Below are 25,046 nucleotides of genomic sequence, written 5' to 3' on the forward strand. Positions count from 1 at the left end.
ACCGAGGAACGAACCACAGAGAAGGCTATTGGTTGAGAGATCAGCCAATGAGAGAGCCTGTTACTAGTGTGCGTGCTGCGGTGTAGCGGGAGCGCTTTCGGCCCTGAGACCCTACACGTTCCGCTGGTTTTTAGCAGGATGAGCTCGATCGGCACCGGGGTGAGTTCGTTATCTCTCGGTGTGATAGTCTAGTCGGAGGATTCGCGTTGAAGGGAGCTCGGGCCGGCCGCTTAGGGTGCGCCAGCTCGGGGTGCACTGGGGACTGCTCTCGGCCAAGAGGGCCGCTTCCAGTGGTCCCTCCGACACGCGTATTTCTAGGCCGGGGCCTGCGGTGACGGGGACCTGAGGCTCTGCAGCTCAGGTGTGGCGGGCCTGGCGGCGCCGCCGTGAGATGGAGCCGCTGGGGATTGCTGAGTCACGTTCTTGATCCTCTCCGGGAAACCGAAAGTGGAAACTCGTGGGGCCTGAGACACAGTGGGGAGGGCTGGGCGTCAGCCCCTCCTGGGAACCGCCGAGCCCGGGCGGCTGAGGGTCCGAGGTCTGAGACGCGCTTTCCGCGGGCGGCTTCGTGCAGTGGCCCGGGTGCTGCTGACTCACGGGGCCTTCTCCATCTTCCCCCGTGGGGAGTGATCGCTCCGTGTGCTTCTTTGGAAACTACCCGGACAGAACTAATAAGAAAAATGGTCTCAAAAGTGAAATCTGAAGAATCCTTTATTTCTTCCTGTGTCCCAGCGTTTCCTGTACAGAGTACCTAGCAAACTACTGCAGACATTGAAATTATTAGCTAGGGACCTAGCCGCTTCTGACTTTGCATAGACAAGACTGTTGAGGATTTTGGAGTTGGACTTGTTCGGCTAATTTCCTTTGTTAAACGTACTGCATATATGCAATCTTTTGCTTACCCCTTTTATGTATTTATCCATATAGAAAATAATAGTTTTGTTTAGAAATATAGATTGGTTGTTTGCATGAAGGCGTTGAATAATGGGTTTCTGAGAGTTCACAGGATTTGGATACTCAGCATTAAGCCCAAGTACTGGGTTTCCGAGTTTGATAATAGGCAGCTTATGTTTGGAATGGTTTATTCCATTTGGTTATGTGATGCTAGTTTGTCATGTTTTTTTGTTTGTTTTTAGGAATAGTAGTTGCTTAGTAATGTAGCAAATTGACTTTGCAACTGCGTTAATATTACTTTCGATTGATAGTGTTTCATTCTCCAAACCCTGTAAAAACACTTGTTAATATAACCTTTCGTTGTTATAGTGGTAGAGTTAAGAATCTTCAGGAAGCACCTCTGTGGAGGCCTGTCTCCTGTTACCACTTCTAGTAAGACCTGTCTACTTGACATTTCTCTCCACCTGATGGTTTAACAGGCATTTCTGGGTTTTCTTGCCCTTTTGCATCTCTTACAATCTTTTTTTTTTTTTTTTTTTAATATATTTTATTGATTTTTTACAGAGAGGAAGGGAGAGAGATAGAGAGTTAGAAACATCGATGGGAGAGAAACATCGATCAGCTGCCTCCTGCACATCTCCCACTGGGGATGTGCCCGCAGCCCAGGTACATGCCCTTGACCGGAATCGAACCTGGGACCCTTCAGTCCGCAGGCCGATGCTCTATCCACTGAGCCAAACCGGTTTCGGCATCTCTTACAATCTTGTCTTCAGTGAACAGTCCAGTTCTAGTTGCTCAAGTGAAAAAAGAAAAAAAAGTATGATTCACCTGTAATTTCTTTTTTGCTTCCTATTTGCATCCCCTACAATCTGCAGCTAAGTGAGTGGTCCAGCTCTAGTTGCTCAAATGAAAAAAATCTGACTCACCTTTAATTTCTTTTTCACTTTACTCCTAGAGCCAATGCATTAGCAGAGTTTTGTTGTGGGGGGAAGGGAGGAGGTTCTCTACCCTCAAAAGATACTGCTTTTCATCTTTTTTTCTCTAGTCGAAGTACCACCTTTGGAATACCTGATCTCTGCTTCCACTCTTGTTCCCACTGCAATTCATTCTTCAGATGAATGATGTTTTTTTAAAAAATTAGGTTATATCAGCCCCCCCCCCCCCCTTTACATTCCAATGACTTCCTATTGCATTTAGAGTAAAATATAAACTTCTTACTCCAGCCTGGAAGGCAGCATAGTTTATCCCCACATATCTCTGATAGTTTTCTCTCTGCCACTTAACAGTGCTCAAGACGCAGTGGCCTTGTTTCTTTTCCTGGGTTGTGCTAGGCTTATTTCCACCTGCAGGTCTTTAGGCCAAAAGCCAGGATGGCTCCTCCATATCCTGAATGGCTAGTTCAGGGGTGGGCAAACTTTTTGACTCGAGGGCCACAATGGGTTCTTAAACTGGACCGGAGGGCCGGAACAAAAGCATGGATGGAGTGTTTGTGTGAACTGATATAAATTCAAAGTAAACATCATTACATAAAAGGGTACGGTCTTTTTTTTTTTTAGTTTTATTCATTTCAAACGGGCCGGATTCAGCCCGCAGGCTGTAGTTTGCACACGGCTGGCTACTGTGGGACTCAGTCTAAATAACTAAATAGAGCTAACTGCCCCAGCAAGACCTTTCCTGACCAGGTAGTCTGTAATAGTTGCTCCTATCATTTCAATCTGTTTTATTTTCATTATAGTACTTTTTTAAAAAAACATGTTTGTATTGATTTTAAAGAAAGGGAGAGAAAAAAAAAAAAAACATTGACGAGAGAGAGAGAGAGAGAGAGAGAGAGAGAGAGAGAGAGAGAGAGAGAGAAAGAGAGAAAGAGAAAGAAAGATCTGTTGTCTCCCGTATTCACCTGGGCATGTGCCCTGACCAGGAATGGAACCGGAGACCTTTTGGTGCATGGGACAACGGTCAACCAATTGAGCCACACTGGCCAGGGCTCATTATAGTCCTTTTTCTCGGTTACTGCTGTATCTCCAACATCAGATTTGTGCCCGGTTCTGATTTGAAATGAAGGCGTTAAAGAATGAGTATTCTCTTAATATTCCCTTATAATGACTAACATGTTTATTACATGTTTTAATGCTAAATGATTTGTCTAAGGCTCCTCAGTTTGTTTAGTGCCACAGTTACGAATTAGAATGTTCTGACTTCAGTGTTATTTCTGCCATACCATAGTAATTACAAAATTGAGTTTTGTGTTTTATTGGAAAAAAGTTGCTTTTATCTGGGCCTTCTATCTATTACTTCCCAGTAGCAGAAATCTAAAGCATATAACTTTTGCCTTAGCTTCTGATGCTGCTCTGACATGCTAAAGTCTTTGTTGAGAGTTAACACACATTTCTGATGTATTAGCCATTTTAGAAAAAAAGTTGTAAGGTTATTATTGCCAAAGATACATAACTATAGGCTTATTGTTGCCTTTTTCCTCCCAGTATGACCTGTCAGCCTCTACATTCTCTCCTGACGGAAGGGTTTTTCAAGTTGAATATGCTATGAAGGCTGTGGAAAACAGTAGGTAAGAAACATTGCTTTACTTGAAATTAGCATATTATTAAATATCTCCTTTTCTATATTTTTGGTACTTAGCCTTTGTTATGTTACTTTGGTACAAAACATGTGTCCTAAAATAATCTCAATTTATTAGTCATTTTCAGATCTTTTTTTAGGCCAGATCATTTCATGAGTCTCAGTCCTGTATTTCGATTTGGACATTTTACCATGTCTCAAATGTAGTGTATAAAACCAAATTCATTATCATCTTTGCTAGCCCATTTCTTTTTTCTTTTAGATATATTTTATTGATTTTTTACAGAGAGGAAGGGAGAAGGATAGAGAGTTAGAAACATCGATGCAAAACATCTGATCAGCTGCCTCCTGCACACTCCCTACTAGGATGTGCCCGCAACCCAGGTACATGCCCTTGACCATTATTGAACCTGGGACCCTTCAGTCTGCAGGCTGATGCTCTATCCACTGAGCCAAACCAGTTAGGGCTAGCCCATTTCTTTTTAAAATTCATGGTTTATCTCATTGTTTTCTTTGGCCATTAGGTTTTTTAGGTTTTAACTTGTATTTCTTTTTTTTTAAATGTCCTATGCCATTAGTCATGTGTTCCTGTCTGCAGGGATTTAAAAAATTCTGCTGCTGCCACACTCCAAAAGGTGTAGGATCACTAAGATGCTTTTCCTGTTGGACTCACTTCCTTTACTTTCTCTCTTATTGTTTAGAATAAGGCATTAAAATGATCCTGTGGCAAATTTTATGAGTCTTTTATTGAAGAACTTGCATCAGTTATAGTTACATGTTAATTGTATTTTTGAATCTGAAGAAGCTTTGGGATGAATTAAAGGACTTTTAAAAATGAATTTGTATTATAGCATTTCACTCAGATCTCAAAGAAATTTTTCAGGCCTACTAAACAAATGGTGTTGGTGTTTAAGCTCAGTTATTTAAAATAATAATGAGCCCTAGGTAGTTTGGCTCAGTGGATAGAGTGTCATCCTGCAGACTGAAGGTACCGGGTTCGATTCCTGTCAAGGGCACATGCCCGGGTTGTGGGCTTAATCCCCAGTGTGGGACGTGCAAGAGGCAGCCAATCAATGATTTTTCTATCATTATTGATGTTTCTACCTCTCTCTCCCTCTCCCTTCCTCTCTGAAATCAATACAAAAATATATAAAAAAATAAAATAATAATGAAAGCTTTTGGAGTAGAGGTGGAGTAGGGAAATGTTTGTAGAGTTTTAGAAAAATCCATATGCAAATAGTGAGTTATTCAAATTTGTACTAGTATCTTTAATTCTGGTATATGATTATGGAGACTGTTATTTGTCTTTGCATGTGCTAGCGCTCAGTAGTTATTCCTGAGTGCTAGAAAGAAAGTATGTGGATTTCTAATGGTTTATGAAATATTAAAAATTTTTTGAGCAAAAATACATTTTGAGTCCTATTATAGGATTTGAAACAAAGTTAATTTATTTTGTGTTTAAATGTTGTATTAGATACATTGGTATATTTATAGGCTTTTGGTATCTGATACTGCAATAGAACTAAAGCTGTTAAGAATTTAGGCTAAAATGTACTTGCTATTGTATACAAAGCTTGATAGAGTTCAGAAGAGAGTCAAATTCAAGAAAAAGTTGACACATTTTCTTCCTGTTGATAAAGGGAGATTGGCTTTTAGACCAGGGAGCTGGAGAAAGACTTGAGAAAGTTACTATTTTTCCCCCTCCTCTGCATTCTTGCACTTTTCATTAGTGTAAAAAATGGTAAGAGAAGTATCAACTAAGAAAAACTGGAAACACATTTTGAAACCATCTGTAACCCAGAAAATTGAGGCTAGGCTATGGGGATCTGTGTATTTAATAATTGGCTTTCTATTAAGTATTTCTAAATATGATTTAAAACCGTTACATTTAAATAAAATTGGAATTTTTAAAAATGGAAACACTATAAATGATGTTTTTATCTGCATAAAGAAAAATACGGAAAGTTATTCTTTTAAAGGGATCTTTAATACCTGATATGATAGAATATTGGATGAGGATCACAAGATGTGAATTTTCCGCCCTGACTGGAAGATAGCTCAGTTGGTTAGAGCATCCTCCCCCATATGCCAAGGTTGGGTGTTTGATCCATGGTCAGGGCACATACAGGAAGCAACCAATTAATGCATAAATAAGTGGAACAACAAACTGATGTTTCTCACTTCCCCGTCTCCTCCGCCCCCCCTTCTCTCTCTCAAAATCATTAAATTAAAAAAATATTTTTTAGGAAACAAGATGTGAATTTTCCTCCTAGCTGCTACTTAATAGTGATAGCAGGTAGGGTTACTCTATGCAGTCTTATAATGTTAGGTGTAGACATCTACCCTAACTACTCACATAACTGACAATAAGAATGAAATCTATGTAAAAACATTTGGAAAATCTTTTAAGTGCTGTGTGGGAACAAAAGTGAAAATTAGAAAAATTAGATTGCATATTAATTTTCTTAAGAATCTGGCCTATAAACTAATAGTTAGAAAACATTTACCATTTAATTAAATAAATTGATTTAAGATTATATTACTGCATTGAATGATGATCAGTTGCTTTTATTAAAATATATTTTATTGATTTTTTCACAGAGAGGAAGGGAGAGGGATAGAGAGTTAGAAACATCTATGAGAGGGAAACATCGATCAGCTGCCTCCTGCACACCCCCTACTGGGTATATGCCCGCAACCAAGGTACATGCCCTTGACTGGAATCGAACCTGGAATCTTTGAGTCCACAGCCCGACGCTCTATCCATTGAGCCAAACAGGTCAGGCAGTGATGATCAGTTTTTTTAAAGAAAGAAATTTAATCTTGGGAATTTAAAAGTAAAATATTTTTGAGTGCCTGCTAAGTATAGGAACTACCAGATTAATTAATGACATATAAGATAATACTTAAAAGTACCATGATCTTAATTTTAATACCCCTAGAAGGTGATATGCAAGAGATTAAACTATAATCTTCCTCTTTAGCCTCATTGAGGAATCATAATATGAAAGAAAAATTGTGAAATATAACATAAGGATTAGATTGTTTAGAACAAAAATGTACACAAAATTTTGGTGTCCAGATCCTGATATACTTAGGACCTCAAAGAGCATTTTTTATGCAGACTATAGGTTCTCTCCATCTTTACTGCGACCCTAAAGAGCTTTTATTTATGCAGGTCATTAGTCCTATTAATATTTACCATGTTAGATTTTAAAACAACTAAAAATACTAAATCATTCAAAAGAACAATAATAAACACAATTGCATGTTACCATAAAAATTTAAATGAATGTTATTTAAAAATATTAAATATTGGTAACATTTGTAATAAAAAATAAACTATCCAAAATATATTTCAAAATGTAGTGAGAAGAGTGGCAGATCACAATAGTTAAAGCTTAATAGAAGACAGATTCTCATATCTGCTTCTGCTTCAATATGTTGTTACTTTTATTGAAGCTTGTGAAGCAAATCAGGCTTCATGCAGGTATGTAGTTGGAAAAATGAGAAGTATTTTAATAGCCTTTTCAGATATAGATGTTGTTCTAGGAACAACTCAAAACAGTTTTTCCCGTGCAGAAGCACTTTGAGTACCTTTAATTTCAGTATGATAATAAAAAGACAGGTACTTAGGGGTTATCATATAATAATATTAATTACTGCTTTATCAAGGACATTCTTAGTTTAAAAAATATATTTTTATTGATTTCAGAGAAGAAGGGAGAGGGAGGGAGGGAGAAAAATAGATGATGATTTGGAATAACTAGGAAAGGCTACCTGAGGCTAAAGAGTTTAAGTTCCAGCGAATTTGCCAAAGTTTGTAGAAATTTATTTAAATATGCAGTGGTGAGGAGGAAGTGTATTCTAGCACCCAGGGAAACCTCAATGAAGACTTAACAGCAAAAATGAACATAAGATATTTGAGGGATGATAGGGAGGTTGAATTCAGTAGAGCACTGGATTTATAAATAGGAATTTGAATAAGCTAGATGGGCTTTGCAGATTCTCAGGGTTTTTGAAAGGTGGGCCCAGGAGTTAAAACTTGAAAGGGGAGCCATGCTTGAAGTGTGGGGGAAGGAGTGTCTAAAATTCTTTGCAATATGTGTACGTGGTTCTGTTCATTTTTCTGGTTGCTTCTAATCAGAATTCCTTTTATTAAAAGGATTAGAAAATAAAATAATGTATTTTCATCTTAAAATGGCAACATATAATTTCTCCACATTTTATTTAAGAGATTACTTTAAGATCAATTTTTAAATTCTTTTTTAACTATGTTTTTATTGATTTCAGAGAGGAAGGGAGCTGGAGAGATAGAAACATGAATGATAAGAGAGTATCATGGATCGGCTGGCTCCTACACGCCCCTTACTGGGGATAGAGCTTTCAACCCGGGCATGTGCCTTGACAGGAATCGAACTGTGACCTCCTGGTTCATAGGTCTATGCTCAACCACTAAGCTGTTTTTGTGTAGAACATATATTCTTTTACATACTTACTAGAGGCCTGGTGCATGACATTCATGCACTGGGGGGTGTGAGGGTCCCTCAGGCGGACCTGCACCATCTCCAATCTGGGAGCCCTCAGGGGAGCCCTCTCCAATCCGGGAGTTTCTATCTGTCTTTGCAATCATATGAGTGAATTGTCTGAGACCCCAATTCAGTTTGGTTTGTTGCTCACAGAATAATAGAGGCTTTTTTTTTCTTTGCTTCATTGGTGGAGATTTCCTGGAAGTTTTAGGATATCTTCCCTTTAATTTTTCCTTGACACTCTGATTTTACTTATGTCTCTCACCTTTGTTTTCTCTCCATCTGCCACTGCAATAGTAACTTGCTCCAGGCTCACGTTGCTAGTGCAGCGGTTATCAACCTGTGGGTTGCGACCCCTTTGGCAGTTGAACGACCCTTTCACAAGGGTCGCCTAAGACCATCCTGCATATCAGATATTTACATTACTATTCATAACAGTAGCAACATTACAGTTATGAAGTAGCAACGAATATAATTTTATGGTTGGGTCACAACATGAGGAACTGTATTTAAAGGGCCAGAAGGTTGAGAACCACTGCTCTAGTGTCTAGGACAGGGGGGTACGGTCTTTTTTTTTTAGTTTTATTCATTTCAAACGGGCCGGATCCGGCCTGTGGGCCGTAGTTTGCCCACGGCTGGTCTAGGAGATCCATCTGCCACCAGAACTATGATTCCGCTTCTGGTCCTGGGGCTGCCACCAAAACTATTCCCAGAATTCCTGGTGCTCCCCGTGATCTTTTCTTCGCCCTGTGGCCTCCCACTCTGCCAAGTCCTCCAAGCCGCCAGCTCTCCCTCTCCGCTCTCCGCCTAGCGCCTGTGTATGCAATTTAACCTCCCATCTTTGTTGGGTTAATTTGCATACTCACTCCTGATTGGCTGGTAGGTGTGGTGGAGGGATGGTCAATTTACATGTTTTTCTTTATTATATAGGATTATAAGCAGTACATGGTTACTGCAGAAAAAGCAAATAAGCAAAATAAAAAAAATAAAAAGAATTATAATCTATCCACCCAAGTTAGTCACTGTTAACTTTTTAGCTTGTGTATAGCTTGTCTCTTCAATGCATATAATGTACCACTTTTAATAGGCATGAATTTAGTCAACATTTGTTATAATATGGCTATCATATGCCAGACACTGTGCCATTTTGTACATAATTTGTTGGCATCTTTTTTCACTTAAGTTTTAATATCCTTTTTGTCACATGATGTTCATTTATATGGCTATAATTTACTACACTTAAGGTAGTTTACCCTTTCTAGTTTTCAAATGTATTTGTTTTAAAGTATTTGACATGCTTTAAAAAACTAAATGTTACCTATTTTTGTGTTTATGAAGTTCATTAAAAATTTTTGATTTTCTTGTGCTTGTTTCAGTACAGCTATTGGAATCAGATGTAAAGATGGTGTTGTCTTTGGGGTGGAAAAATTAGTCCTTTCTAAACTTTATGAAGAAGGGTCCAACAAACGACTTTTTAATGTTGATCGGCATGTTGGAATGGTAAGGTCACATTTTAAAATGTTTCCTTTTGCCTTGTCCAGTTTCTTGTAAAGTAACTGATTGGAATATATTAAGATGTGTTAAAAGAACCCATTTATTACTTTAGCATTGAGGTTGAAACAGATTAGAGAGCAGCCACAGAAGTAATCACAGATAGTTACTGGTTTGTGAACAGCTCTCATAACTTGATTGGAAATAGATACGAAAAACCACGTTGCCTTAAGAAAAGGAGGAGGGGAGAGGAGTGAGAAATGTGTGTAGAAAAGAGAAGTTGGGCTCTGGCCTGTTTTGGTCAGTGGTTAGAGAGTCGGCCTTTTGTGATGGAAAAATTGTTATCCAGAATTTTCAAATTTTTCCATTTGTTATTTAAAGCCAGGAAACTGATGGCATTTCTTATAGCCAGAAATTGGCAAAACATTAGACATTGAATAGGATTAGGAACAATGAAGGATTAATGTTTTGTTTCCACAATTGTCTTCAAGTGATTTGAGAATTTTAAGACTACAATAAGCTTTCTCCAAAGCAATGGATGACTTAAATAATGAAATTTACTGGCTGGGTAACCTTTGGAAAGTCACTCTAAAAACACTAGTTTCCTCATTTGCTAAACTATGGTGATAATAATATCTACCTTATACATTTGTTGGCAAGGTTAAAAATAGTTATATAAAATGTTAATTAGCATGTAATAAGTGCTCAATATGTGTTAAGAATTTTCATCATTATTACTATTAGTAAGTAGCAGTAGATAAAAGGCTATTAAAAATTACAAATTCTGAAAATTTTCTAAATAAGCAGTTTCCAGACTTTTTTGGTTCCTAGTACCTATGTTCCAGTAATTTTTTCTTTGTCTTCTCTGGGCCAAAAATATACCCAATGGTTCTATTTATTATGTATTTAGGTCCAAACAACTTAAGTGTTTATGTCCTAAAACCTAAGTAGCCATTAAAAAAATGACACATATAATGAAAGGAATATGTATATTTTAATTTTTAAACAATTACAGTTAATGTGAACTGTATAACTTCTAACGTTTGGAATCAGATTACTTGCTGCCCTCTTCATTTCCTGTTCCACATTGATTTTTGCAAAGTACTTATTTTTTATTAGAGCAACCCAGCTCCTCAGTGATTTGATGTATTGAAAGGAGTGTAGAATGACTTGATGTTGAAACTGAACTGCTTTGACAAATGTTTCCCCCAAACTTAATGTCCCACAACTCTTGAGAGTTCATTGTAGTGCTCAGGCTATCTCAGTACTTGGTTTGGTAACTGCAGTTGTAAACCACTAATCTTGGAAGATATGTAGCTTGTCAAGTTTTGGTTTAGCATAGCAATTTATTAATCAGTAGGCTGAAAAAGGAGATTTGAGGTTGTGCTGTTTAGACCAAAACTTTTAATAACTTTTTGAACATACAGCTGCTTTAAATAAAGGAAAGATCAGTCCTTACCAAGACCAAAAGTTTTATTATGTTTGTTGTTTTAATCTTTATAATGAAGTGGTGGATTGATTATAATCATTCTGAATGTGATCACTGGACAAAGCAATAAAGTCACACGTGGTAAATTTTCTAAATTGTAATCCCATATCAAGCATCAAAAGGCCAGAATGTCTTTTGAAGACCTTTAAGCCAAAAAAACTTAGTTTTAGTGGTGATACTCATTAAATATTTTAAAAACCTATAATAATTATGTACTTTCCCTGATTTATGATAGTTATATCTATTCAGTTGGTACTTACTTCTTTCAGGCAGTAGCAGGCTTGTTGGCAGATGCTCGTTCTTTAGCAGACATTGCAAGAGAAGAAGCTTCCAACTTTAGATCTAACTTTGGCTATAACATTCCACTAAAAGTAAGTCGATAACATGTTGGGGAGGCTTTTGAACAGTAATGGAGGTTCATTGATAAGCTCTTGTTTTCCTCCCTTCCCCCAGCATCTTGCAGACAGAGTGGCCATGTATGTACACGCATATACACTCTACAGTGCTGTTAGACCTTTTGGCTGCAGGTATGAAATTTTCTGATTTATTTACTCAGATCTGTACTATAGGTATCTGTTTTTCCCAGTACTTTAGCCTTTTATACCTTAAAAATATGAACTAATACTAAGAGGTATTAGGGCAGTGATTGAATACAATGTACATAAAAATAGAAACTTTGAATAGTGAAAAACACTATACAGAGTTGAACTGATGATGAAACACAGAACTCATAGTAATAATTTTAATTTGACTATAACAAATTCTCTGGAGGAAGGTGATTTGGTCTAAAGGTATAAACTTCCAGTTATAAGATAAATAAGCACTAGAGATGTAATGTACAGCCTTATGTCTATACTTAACACTGCTGTATGATATTTAGAAAAGTTGAGAGTAAATCCTAAGAGGTGTCATTACAAGGAGAAAATTTTTTTCTTTACTGTACTTAATATGAGATGATGGGTGTTAACTAATAAACCTATTGTGGTAATCATTTCACAGTTTTTGTAAATCAAATCATCATGCTGTACCTCTAAAACTTTGATACAGAGGTGTATGTTAATTATTTTTCAATAAAACAAAAAAGCATTCTCTGATGTTAGATCCTGACATTCCCAGGAAACTGCAAACTGATATTCTGTGTTGTCATTATTAGGTAGCCACCTTTACTGACACGTTGGTTTTCTCATTAATTTCCATCTGTATACTTGGGAGTTTTTTAGCAGTCAGTAACGAATGCATACAAAAATACATTTTAAGTTCTTATTAGTCTCAGTTTCTTATTTTTTTTTAAAAATATATTTTATTGATTTTTTGCAGAGAGGAAGGGAGAGAGATAGAGAGTTAGAAACATCGATGAGAGAGAAACATCGATCAGCTGCCTCCTGCACATCTCCCACTGGGGATGTGCCTGCAACCAAGGTACATGCCCTTGACTGGAATCAAACCCGGGACCTTTCAGTCTGCAGGCCGAAGCTCTATCCACTGAGCCAAACCTGTTTCGGCCAGTTTCTTATTGTTAAAGTGGAATTTAAACTGCTGGTATTTTATTCTGGGGCAAGCTAGGATGTAGTTTCATCAAGATCTCTAGAGTATACATTCAAATGTGGCTTACATGTAAATATTCAAATACAGCTTCTCGGGGATCTGTCATGGCTCTAGATTTCCCTCAAAAAGATGTTTATAACTTTAAAAAAAATCTTTATTGTTGAAAGTTTTACATATGTCTCCCTATTTCCCCCATTGACCCCTTTTAGTTCCCCCTAGTTTATAACTTAAAAAAATAAACATGTCAGCCCTAGCCAGTTAGGCTCAGTGGATAGAGCGTCAGCCTGCGGACTGAAGGGTCCCAGGTTCTATTCCGGCCAAGGGCACATGCCCAGGTTGTGAGCTCGATCCCCAGTAGGGGGTGTGCAGGAGGCAGCCAATCAATGATTCTCTCTCAATCATTGATGTTTCTCTCTCTCTCTCTCCCTCCCTCTCCCTTCCTCTCTGAAATCAATAAAGATATATTTAATAAATAAATAAAGTCTGCCAAGCCAGTGTGGGGGGATGGGGGGGGCAGAAAGATAAGTGTGTTATCATGGATATAATTTTAGAGGTGATATGATGAATGTATGCATAGTGGGACACCAGTTAGGGAATGGTCTCTGAAATGTTGGCAAGGAAAGGAGGATGTGAGATGGGGCATTGATAAGAGTATTTCAAGCAAAGGGACTAGTATGAAACTACACGGGCATTTCAGATAATGTGGAGGTAGTCAAGTATCCTCATTGTGTAGACTGTGTTTATATGATATTGAAGATGTAGGAAGGGGTCAGATCATATAGAAGTTTGCTCCATACTTAAAAAACCTTGAGGGGCTTTAAAATAATGACAGTCAGTTATATACTCTGCAAGATAAATCTCATAGTCATGTGGAAAATGGAAGGGAATGATGCTAGTGGTGGGAATTGGACTGGTGGCTGTTAAGGTATTCTGTACATTAAATGATATATAAGATGAGGCTGGTTTCTTTTCTACTTCTTAAGGGAAAGGAAAGAAATTACAATTTCAGAAAATCAGTAATTCACATGATTGTTTCATAGCCCAATTTTAATTTGTTGAGCATATAAAAATGCACTGAGCTTCTTTGGCTTATTGCAGAAAAATAATTGGATAAATATGGGGGCTAGCCGCCCCAAAATGAAGGAACAAGAGCTTGAGGTAGATTCAGTGTATTCACATCAGGAATTTTGTCACCTTGGGTTTTTTCATATTTATGTTTTTACCTATTGGGTCCTCTTATTAGTATTCCACCTATCATTACTCTTTTGTCTCTACTGTTGTCCTCCCAGGAAAATTTCATCAGAAAGTTTAATACTAATCAAACAAAGCCCAGTTTCAAAAGTATACTAGTTTTCATTAAAACTACCTTATCAAAGTGTGTATATATATATATATATATATATATATATATATACACTTACGTATATAAGTAGTTTATCTTAGAAAGTACAATTTCATTTTTATCACTGTATTTTTAAAATACTTTTCTGGTATTAAGAACTATGGTTTAAACAATTTCTTTTTGTGAAGTTTCATGTTAGGGTCTTACAGTGTGAATGATGGTGCACAACTCTACATGATTGACCCGTCGGGTGTTTCATACGTGAGTAATTTTGAATCATATGGAATTCTATTTTTAGTTTAATAGTATGTTATTAGCACTGAAATAATATATTTAGTTTACATAAAGTTTCTTTAAAATTCATTCAAGGAATGTAACATTTTGTTTAGCATTAATAACAATAACCTATGGATATGAGGCGGAGGAAAGATTAGTAGTTTTCAGTATGCCGCTTATAAAAACTGCAATGCGAACATAAAATTTTGAATATGTGGTATTTTCTTTATTACTATAAAAAGTAGCAGTGTCTTAAGACTGCATATATTTTCACTTTTAAAAAAAGGACTTTAAATGGGATTTCTTTGACCTTTCACCATCTTCTGAGATTTTTTTTACCTTAAAAAAAATGATTTTATATTTTGTCATTACATGCAGGTATAAATGGACATTCTTTAATTTAACAAATACAATTTATAATAGAAATAACAAAGAATTATGGTTTAGACTGCAGTGGTTCTCAACCTTCTGGCCCTTTAAATACAGTTCCTTTTTTAACCATAAAATTATTTTCGTTGCTACTTCATAACTGTAATGTTGCTACTGTTATGAATCGTAATATAAATATCTGATATGCAGGATGGTCTTAGGCGACCCCTGTGAAAGGGTCGTTCAACTGCCAAAGGGGTCGCGACCCACAGGTTGAGAACCGCTGGTTTAGAGTATAGAACTCATAGGAAATTCAGAAATAACTTTTTTCATTGTTAAAATGCTAAAAAAAATTTTCATTCCCACTCTCAAAAATGTCTCTAGTTCATGAAATACACATAATGAAATTTGTTTTTCTTTGGCTATATCTGTATTAAAAATAACCCATATTCAAACTTCTAGAATTAAGTTTGGTGTTTTAAATATTTTGAGCTCCTTGGTGTTCATTAGCATGTGTTTGACTGTATTTCTGCAGACTTACTTTTGAAAGTCATTTAACATTCTTTCATTAACCTTTAAATATAAACAGTAGTCATCAATGATTTATAATAGTATATTAATTGAATATATACATATATTTTTTTTGGTGTGTGTTCTTTTTAAATAGGGTTATTGGGGCTGTGCTATTGGCAAGGCCAAGCAAGCTGCAAAGACAGAAATAGAAAAGCTTCAGGTAGGTAATACATAATGCTTGAATTTTTGCTATATCATCATTCTCATGTAATGAAGTTTTATCACCACAAACTAAACCTTTTCTACCAAGTACTAGTATATAGCATATGTTTTGCTGTTTCGAGCAGAACTTACTGAAGCTGCTAAGTAGCTGAATAGGAAAGCTGGTAACATTTTACTTGTGGAATTGTGTCATGGATCCCTTTATGATTTTGATATCTGCTTATTGTAAACCCTTAATCCAGAAAAATACAAAGTATCGTAATTTCACAAAATGCTTCAAGGCCATTTATGGGAACCCTATGAGCCTTCTCAGGTTGAGAACTTTGGTTTTATTCTATCATTTCTTCTGGAGCACTTTTGTCTGTGCATGTCTTACATTAAGAGTGTGACTGCTCCAGTGCTTGTCTTTCCTTTGTTCCTACCTACATTAAGGCATGAAACTCTGTCCTGTCCCAACTACCCACTCTCTCTACCCCCAAGAAGCAGAAATCCATCTTCAGTGTAAAAAAGTTTTCTTAAAAGTTTGTTGGTTTTCCTTTTAGCCAATTTGAGCAACTTAATATTGAAACAAGTTAATATTACCAATTCTTTATTGCTAATCAGAAAGGTCCCAAAAAGGCGGGCATATGACTTGAGTATTTTGGTAAATTATAAGAAAAAATTTCATATACATTTAATATTAATGCAGAACTTTGCTTTACTCATTCAGTGCATTCAAGGCCAGGCTCTAGAACATCTTTTTGGTGCTTGAAATTTAATGCCACTTTCTAGACATACAAAACCTAATTCATGTTTGATGTTTTTTGTGTGTTTTGTTGTTGTTAATCCTCACCCAAGGATATTTTCCATTGATTTTTGGGGAGAGTGAGAGAGAGAGGGAAAGACAGAGAGAAACATTGATGTGAGAGAAACACTTTGATTGGTTGCCTCCTGCACGAGCCCTAGCCAGGGAGGAGCCTGCAACCAAGGTATGTTCCCTTGACCGGAATCAAATCCGGGATCCTTTGGTCCTTAGGCCGATGCTCTATCCACTGAGCAAAACTGGCTAGGGTCATGTTTGGTGTTTTAATAAAACTGGCAAAAGGACCTTAGGCATCACTTAGCACAAGCACAATCCTGGGTTAAATACACTGGCTAGAACAGGGTTGGGCAAACTTTTTGACTCGAGGGCCACAGTGGGTTCTTAAACTGGACCGGAGGGCCGGAACAAAAGCATGGATGGAGTGTTTGCGTGAACTAATATAAATTCAAAGTAAACATCATTACATAAAAGGGTACGGTCTTTTTTTTTTTTTTTAGTTTTATTCATTTCAAACGGGCCGGTGGCCCGCGGGCCGTAGTTTGCTCACAGCTGGGCTAGAATCATGGAATTATGTTGGTTATGAATAGTTTCTAGACCTTATGACTCTTAGACCAGTGTTCTTTTCCATCACACACTTTTGATGTAGCACTAAGATCCTGTCTTCTACTCATTTCCCTTTTGCTTTCATCTTTCCTTATTATTGTGTAGAAATTTAAAGAGAGTATTTAGAATAGTCAAGTATCTTTTTGTCTTTCTGAGGTTAAATCCTAGCAAGGAATGGGAATACCAACAAATCCTAGCAAAGAATTGAGAAAGATCACTTCACTTCAGGAACATATATACCTAAATGACAAAAAGATGCTCTAAATCAGGTCATCGAACTATGGTTTCTACTTTTCAAAGTTTTATGGGAACACAGCCACATTCAGTCTATGGCTACTTTCACACTACAACAGTAGAGTTTGATAGTTGGAATAGAGACCAAAGTCCATAAAGTCTAAAATATTTACTGTTGGGTCCTTCACAGAAGTTTGTCAACCACCACTCTACATCATTGCTTTGCCTTTTTCTTGTTGTTGTTCACCAAAATTATTATTTTATGAGATAAGAACTGCATGAATATATGTAAAAATATGTCATTTTAAATGTGGCTTTTGCCCTAGCCAGTTTGGCTCAGTGGATAGAGCATTGGCCTGCAGACTGAAGGATCCCAGGCTCCATCCCAGTGGGGGGCGTACAGGAGACAGCCAATCAGTATTCCCTCTCATCATTGATGTTTCTATCTATCACTTCCTCTTCCTTTTAAAAAATAAAAAAATGTGGCTTTTCACATGTGTTCAAGTTTGCCTTTGTATGATAATTTAGTAAATACAGAATTTAACCCATGAGGAAAAAGTATAAAGATCCTTTCTTTTACTTCACCCCTAACTTTATATAAAAATTAAAGCATCAGAAAAGATGAGTACTATAAATATCTGCATCTAGATTGCAGTTAATATTTCCAACAGTCTATCCATTTGTATGCTATTTTTCTAAACGATTTGAAGCAAAAATTGCCAACATTATGACATTGCATCCCTCACTGCTTCAGCATTCATCTCTTTAGAATACCATTATCACCCTTATCTAATATTCAGTCCATAATCAAGTTGCCTCATTAATCTCAACAATGTCATTTGTAACTGTTTTTCAAACCATAATTCAAGTTCACACACTGAATTTGTTTCCTTATCTCTTATAATTTAAATCCTCCCCTCCCCCCAATACTAATTTTTTGAAGAGCCCATGCCAGTTCTTTTATAGTTGTACTAGAGGCCTGATGCATGAAATTCATGCAAGGGGCTTGGCCCTCTCAGCTGAGGCTTTATCCAGAAGGTCGTTCAGCTGTCTGGTCTAATTAGCATATTAAGCTTTTATTATGGACTAGTAGCCCTCCAGTAGCACTCTACCTGGTGACCACCTTCCTGTGGCTCCCTTATCCCCCCCCTCCCCTTATAGCTTGCTGCCCTGCCCCCTCCTGTAGCTCTCCACTGCCTGCTTGTAGCCCGCTGCCCCACCCTCCTGCTGATCTGTGATCTGGTCGTTATGCTTTATGGGGTAACAACCATTTGCATATTACATCTTTGTTATATAGGATTATGATTTTTGTTCCTGCTTTCTCAGATGGCTGTGCAGGCACAGAGCATGTTTAAAGTCTAAATAAATACCAAAAGTATAATACTAATGAATCTAGTTTAGAGATAAAGTAATTGAATTACTTCAAGTCTGCACTGCTTTATGAACACCCTTTCTTTTATGATTTCCATCCTCCCCAACATATCCAGAATACGAACACCAGTTTGCGCAAACATGTTTTTTGATCTTATCTTGTGCATTCCATTTATCTTCAAAACCAAACCTAATCTAGCTATGTTCTAGGAACCCACTCAACTCTTGGTTTTTCAAAGTTTTCCCCAACATTTTGCATTTTTGTCATGTAAGGGACAATTTTTCTTAATCATTTCTGTGGATCTTGTGTAGTCTTTTAAACATCAGGGTCTGCCTGTGAATAATAGACTCATAAAGGGATGTGGATTTAAAAAAAAATAACCACTGTCTTATTTATTTAAAATATATTTTTATTGATTTCAGAGAGGGAGAGATAGAAACATCAGTGATGACAGAATCATTGATCAGCTGCTGTCTGTACTCTGCTACTGGGGATCGAGCCCATAACCCGGGCATGTGCCCTTGACTGGAATCGAATCTGGGACCCTTCAGTCCACAGGGTGACGCTCTGGCCACTGAGCCAAACCAGTTAAGGCAAAGGGGTGTGGATTTTTATAAATTTTAATACTTATCACAAAATTAGTGGTCCCCAGATTAGGGTCATTAAGAATATCAGTTTTGGCATAATAATTTAAAAACATTAAACTGAATCAAGAAATTTAGGCTCTGATCCTTTGGGATGTTATTTTCCTTGGTTTTATATCTGAGAATATGTCACACGAGTATGGGTTGTGAAAAGAATCTTAAAATAGTTACACAAGTGGAAAGTGTTCTTTTAACTCATAACTTAACTGAATATATATTTTATTTTTTGTAGATGAAAGAAATGACTTGTCGTGATGTTGTTAAAGAAGTTGCAAAAATGTAAGTTGAAATTTCCTTACCATTAACAGAAATATTTCACTGTATTACAACCATTAGTTCAAAAAGGCTGTTTTGTGGTGAATTTAATATTTGAAGGAGAATTAAGGAAGACAATATCCATATTTTAAGTAATAATGGAATGGAGAAAAAAATAGCCTTTGACAAAATAAACTCCTGGAGTTCAGGTGACAGAATTCAAGGGTAGGAGGATATAGTGGACCTCTGGGGATTTTATTTCATAGTTCCCAACTTCCCAAATGTCAAAATCTCCAATAGTAGTAATTTTAATTCACAAACTTTTTCAGTTTACAGCTAATTATTTCTATAGGTGATCCATGAAGTTGGTTCATTTAAATAACCTGTTTCTTTGGGCAAGATAATGTCAGGTATAAAAGTTCTTTTAAGAAGATGAGGAGAGCAATATTTCAGATATTTAAAAACAATTGAAAGCTTGAAGGTACAGAGTAGGTTGCTAAGTAATAGTTAATAGTAAGCAATCACAAAGCCAGTAAACCTGAGTGGCAGTACTTCATAATTCATAATTCTTCTAGATCAGGGTGTGGAACCTCTGGTCCTTGGACCGTATGAGACCTGCAAAATCATTTGGTCTGACCCTGCCAAGGCAACTGCAGGCTGGACTCAAATTCAAATCTAGGAGCTTTTTTCATAGCAACATAAATTTGTATTAAATGAATTATATTAAGTGAATGATGGTATAAATATCCAAATGGCCCTTGGCAGAAAAAAGGTTCCCCATCCCTGTTGTAGATCAAGGAAGCAAGCATTTGAATATTTCAAAAAGTCCAATAAAATGTTAGTTTGAAGTCAACTTTTCATATTTTAAAGTCATAAACAATACTCCAGAGAATTCACAGCATCTCTATTCCACATGAACATGGTCTAGTCAGTCAAGTCTTTGCATAAATGTCTTAGGTTTTACATTTAATAATATATGCAAGGGAAAAAGTCCTAGAGAGCTCTTTTATTATTGTTGTTGTTAATCCTCACCATAAGAAATTTTTCCATTGATTTTTAGAGAGTGGAGGGGAGAGGGAGAGACAGAAACATCGATGTGAGACAGACACATCAATTGGTTGCCTCCTACTCACCCTGACCAGGGCCAGGGAACCTGACACCAAGGTACTTGACCAGAATTGAACCCAGGACCCTTCAGTCTGCAGGCCGACACTATATCCACTGAGCCAAACCAGCTAGGGCTAGAGAGCCCTTTATTAATAAGTGTACTAAATAGTACCCTTAATCTCGCTTAAACTGAGTTTTTGTAAATAAAATATTAAAATGGCGAAAGTATTTAAATGTGCTACTTATCCATCATTCACTCTTCATTCGCCCCCCTCCTTTACCATACCCTTCCCTTTCCACTTGTGAAGCAGAACCCACTTTAAAAAATTCTCATTATAATTACATTATAACAATTTTTTAAAAAATGTATATTTTTATTGATTTCAGAGGGAAAGAGAGAGAGGAAAACATCAATGATGAGAATCATCGATTGGCTGCCTCCTGCATGCCCCACACTCGGGATCGAACCATGACTTCCCGCTGGTTCACAGGTTGACACTCAACCACTGAGCCATGCCAGCTGGACAGCATTATAAGTTTAACATGATAAACTCAATTTCCTCCATTGAGAAATGCTTCTGGAAATCAGCCCTTTTATGTTTAGGTGTAACAGCAGACACTAATTAGTTCCATGCAGAAAAGCCATCCCTTTTGCAGCACTACATACCTTTTATTAGTTGCAGAAAAATTATGACTCTTTATATTATAGCAAGGGATTAGTAAAGTGTGTAAGGTTGTAGAAAGTATAAAATAGGAAAGCTTTGCGCTGATGCTTAATTTTTTGATATTTTTACTTTAATGTTATGTGACAGTGCCTCCTTGTTTGCTGAAATTTGGCATGTATTGTAGTTTGAAGGCCAGGAAGGGAAAATGGACAAGGGTTTACAATGATTCCAGCCAAGAAGTTGCAGAGAGAAGAGACCATTAATAATTGCAAACTAGAAATTAATTTATTTTAAAAATAATCAGTTAATGGAAAAAACAAATTATCTTGAAAAGACACAGGTAATGAGGTTTTTCCCATTTGTATTCCTTATAAGCTATGTTTTTTAGTTATGTCTCTAAAACACTGTATCAAGATAAACATGGATTTTGAAGGTATATTGAATCATTTGTAGTATTTATCAACCCTGTGTAATTAATTTTCCAGTGTTCATAAATAGAAATTATGTATAATGTGTATATGTATAATTTTATACTTATATAAAGTGTTCTACTTTGTGCTAACCGTACATTAACTACAGTGTTTGTAGATCACCAAATAATTGTTATAATTTTCTATTTTAGAATTTACATAGTACATGATGAAGTTAAGGATAAAGCTTTTGAACTGGAGCTCAGCTGGGTTGGTGAAAGTAAGTTCCGTTTATGCATTCTCTCAAGTTGTCTGTATCAAACCTAATTTACCACTGGGTGACTTGTTACCACTAATGTACTAACTAATTTACTAATCTACCACTGGGTAATTTGTTAATGACATATATGTATACAAATGACAAATGAATTGACGAATTATTACAATATGGATACAGTTATATAACCCCTCCACACGTAGCTCAGTTGGTTAGAACATTGCCCTGATACACCAAGGTTGTTGTGGGTTCAATCCCTTGTCAGGGCACATACAAGAAGCAACCAACGAATACATAAGCCAGTGAAACAAAAATTGATGTTTCTCGCTCTAAAATAAAAATTGTAAAATTTAAAAAGTATTAAAAAACTAGACTAGCCCCCAGATCACCCCTTAGGCCTTCTTGAAATCAGTCTTCTACCTTCTCCCCAAAAGTACCCACTATCCTAAATTCTAACACCATAGTTTTGTCTGTTGAAGTTTTTATATAAATGAAATGATACAATATATATTCTTTTACCCCTGATTTCTTCAACATTATATTTGTGTAAGTCATTTGGGTTGCTGTGTATTTTAAGTAGTATTTGTTCATTTGCCTTGCTGTATAGTGTTCTGTTGTTCAAATATACCACAATTTATTCAACTTCTGTTGCTGGACAGTTCAGCATCCTTTCCAGTTTTGTTTTGTTTCTGTACTATAATGAATATTGCAGCCGTGAACATGTACAATTGTTTTGGTGCACCTGCACAGCATTTCTGTAGGAAATATGATACATAAGAGTGAAACTACTGGGTCATGAAATATACATATGTTCTGTTGCAATAGGTATTACCAAAATGCATTCAGAACAAGGAAAGCCTGAACAACTTTACAAAGTAGTCTTTTTGAAGGGAGAGTTCTGCTTAATAATTGACTAAAGTTGTGAATTATTTAGTTTAACTTTTGAAACATCCATTTCACGTTTTTAAAAAATATTACCGAGAAAGCAAGTTTTTCTTTGTAGCTTAATGTAACCATGAAGCTTCAAGGCCAGTTTAAAAAAATTAATCATGCTGTCCATGAAAGAATACTCAAGATTTACCACAGTATGATTCATTCTTTCCATAAAAGCTAAATTTGGGCAGATTTAATCTCACGTGGAAAAAACACACAAAAATGAATTCAAAGCATCTGGTTTTATTAAAAGTACAACTTTACAACATTTATCTTAAAGGGACCATACCTGTGGATTGGGTAGATTGCATAGTATTGCAAATCACAATATATCCTCATTTTTAATTCATTTAAATATATGGCTTAATTTCTAGTAACTAAAGGAAGACATGAAATTGTTCCAAAAGATATAAGGGAAGAGGCAGAGAAATATGCGAAGGTAAGTCACTACATGAAAACTCCATGGAAATACGCATAGAATTATGATTTAGATTAAGTAACAAAAGTTGAGTTGAACTAAGGACAGAAATGTTCTACGTTATCCTTAATGGGGATAAAGTTACCCTGGTTCTCAGCCCCTGCCCCCCATTTTATTCTTTGTGAAAATGGGAGTGGTTTTTAGGACATTAAATACTTTCATATTGTGTGTATTCTATCAAAAATAAGTTGATTGTTAGACTAAGGTATATAATTATCTTTTTTTAATAAGTTGGGTGCCTTATTCTAAACCAGTATTCATTTTTCAATTAAGTATTTTTAATAAGTGGCTAATTAGATTCAAATTGTTGTAATATTAGAAATTTATTTTAAACACTTTTTCTCTTAACAGGAATCTTTGAAGGAAGAAGATGAATCAGATGATGATAATATGTAACATTTCAGCATTTATCTTAAATTTCTAATACAGTCCCAATGTAACTATTTAGGCTCCTTGAATTATTAAATACCACTGACCATTTTTCATTAAATTTTTGTCTTGTAATTATTGAAGTTTGGTTTAATATCTGCTTGACAAAATTGGTGGGGTTAATTGAGCACATATTTATTTAGTTGTAAATATGTTCAACTTCTGTTGCTAGACAGTTCAGCGTCCTTTCCAGTTTTGTTTCTGTACTATAATGAATATTGCAGCTGTGAACATGTACAATTGTTTTGGTACACCTGCACAGCATTTCTGTAGGAAATATGATACATAAGAGTAGAAGTACTGGGTCATGAAATATACATATGTTCTGTTGCAATAGGTATTATCAAAATGCATTCAGAACAAGGAAAGCCTGAACAACTTTAACTAAGTAGTCTTTTTGAAGGGAAAGTTCTGCTTAATAATTGGCTAAAGTTGTGAATTATTTAGTTTACAACTAAATAATTATAGGTTTATGCCTATTTAAAAATTTCTTAGTTAAAATACTGCAAATAAAGGCATTGGAATCAGATTTTAAAAATCCCTGCCATTGCTTCTAGGCCTTTTGGTTAAGATCAAGTATAAAAAGTACCTATCAAGGTAGTAGGCAATTAATTGATGCCATTGCCCAGTTTTGTATTTAGTGAAATGGCTGCTGGTCATCAGCCACTTTTAACCTCTAGGTATATACACACAAGAAAGATGTTTCCGGAGAGTCAAGAATGTATTGGAGTGGATTTAAGTACCCATGTAAGAAATTTCTCAATCTGTAAAGTTAATATAAAAATACTCTTATTTTATGCCAAAAAATAAATGAGAATATTTGTGAAAGTGCTCTGTAAGCAGAATCGTTACTGAGGAATAGTCAGAATCGTGACCTGTAAGAACAATTGTCATAACCTGAACAGTAGCATTGACAGCAGGAAGAAACAATGTGAACTCACTCAGGGCAAGTATCCAGGTGTACACACCTTTTATTGGGCTCATGCCAGTATCACTCCATTCAACTGTCATGCTTTCATAGGTAGGAATCTAGTCACCGAGTTTAGCAGCAGGGTACTGCTGGACTTTGAACATCTGTGTAGTTCAAATAGCAAATCATTATACTTGAATAGCTAACTACTATACAAACAAGCCAAAACCAATGTCACTGCCATGGCTTCTTTTATATAAAATTGTTAATTTTACAACTCACATTTAATTCAGAATGACACCACTGTTAGCCTTGGCAAAACATCTAAATAATATTAAATTGGATCTAGTGAGAGAGACAATAAGCTGACTATCCCCAAGCCAATCTCTAGCCATTATTTTTCCAAACTTCCGAAGTATAGAATATGGATCTCCTATTACTGTACTTGTGAGTACATGTGTTCTTATTCATATCAGTATAGCTAAAACCCCCTTTTTTTAAAAAGAGTAATTCTAAAGAAACCTAAATTTGAGCAGCTAAGACACCTGAAAAATAGTATAGATGCCATAACAACAAACAAATCTAAAAATACTTAAGCAGGTACACCCAGCTCTTCAGCTATTTATGGAAGGAAAACAACTGAGTTTCATACATATATTTATACAGGTTCAATAACCTAGGTT

The 25,046-nt window shown here is 36.2% G+C and overlaps 1 protein-coding gene across 3 annotated transcripts; it reads left to right on the top strand.

Moving 5' to 3' along the window:
• Positions 1-23,514, top strand: PSMA3 (proteasome 20S subunit alpha 3). 3 transcript variants are annotated; one of them, XM_036308670.1, is made up of 11 exons: positions 2-159; positions 3,375-3,457; positions 9,374-9,497; positions 11,247-11,348; positions 11,431-11,504; positions 14,053-14,125; positions 15,177-15,242; positions 19,132-19,178; positions 21,549-21,616; positions 22,921-22,985; positions 23,376-23,514. In XM_036308670.1, exons 1-11 carry the CDS (start codon positions 139-141, stop codon positions 23,418-23,420), a joined length of 768 nt encoding a protein of 255 aa, XP_036164563.1. In that variant the 5' UTR covers positions 2-138; the 3' UTR covers positions 23,421-23,514. The 3 variants fall into 3 exon arrangements, with proteins under 3 accessions (XP_036164574.1, XP_036164563.1, XP_036164564.1); XM_036308681.1 differs by lacking the exon at positions 11,247-11,348 and having other exon boundaries at positions 1-159; XM_036308671.1 differs by lacking the exon at positions 15,177-15,242.
• Positions 23,515-25,046: the final 1,532 nt, after the last annotated feature.

This window comes from Myotis myotis, unplaced genomic scaffold, assembly GCF_014108235.1.
Source record: "Myotis myotis isolate mMyoMyo1 unplaced genomic scaffold, mMyoMyo1.p scaffold_m19_p_1, whole genome shotgun sequence".
NCBI lineage: Eukaryota > Metazoa > Chordata > Mammalia > Chiroptera > Vespertilionidae > Myotis > Myotis myotis.

What these genes read in the sequence shown, in the direction of transcription:
- PSMA3 (XM_036308670.1), top strand. Translation starts at nt 139, where the DNA reads ATGAGCTCGATCGGCACCGGG. An exon ending in TTGATCGGCATGTTGGAATG is followed by an intron (nt 9,498 to 11,246) that starts GTAAGGTCACAT and finishes TACTTCTTTCAG; the next exon opens with GCAGTAGCAGGCTTGTTGGC. An exon ending in CAGAAATAGAAAAGCTTCAG is followed by an intron (nt 15,243 to 19,131) that starts GTAGGTAATACA and finishes TATTTTTTGTAG; the next exon opens with ATGAAAGAAATGACTTGTCG.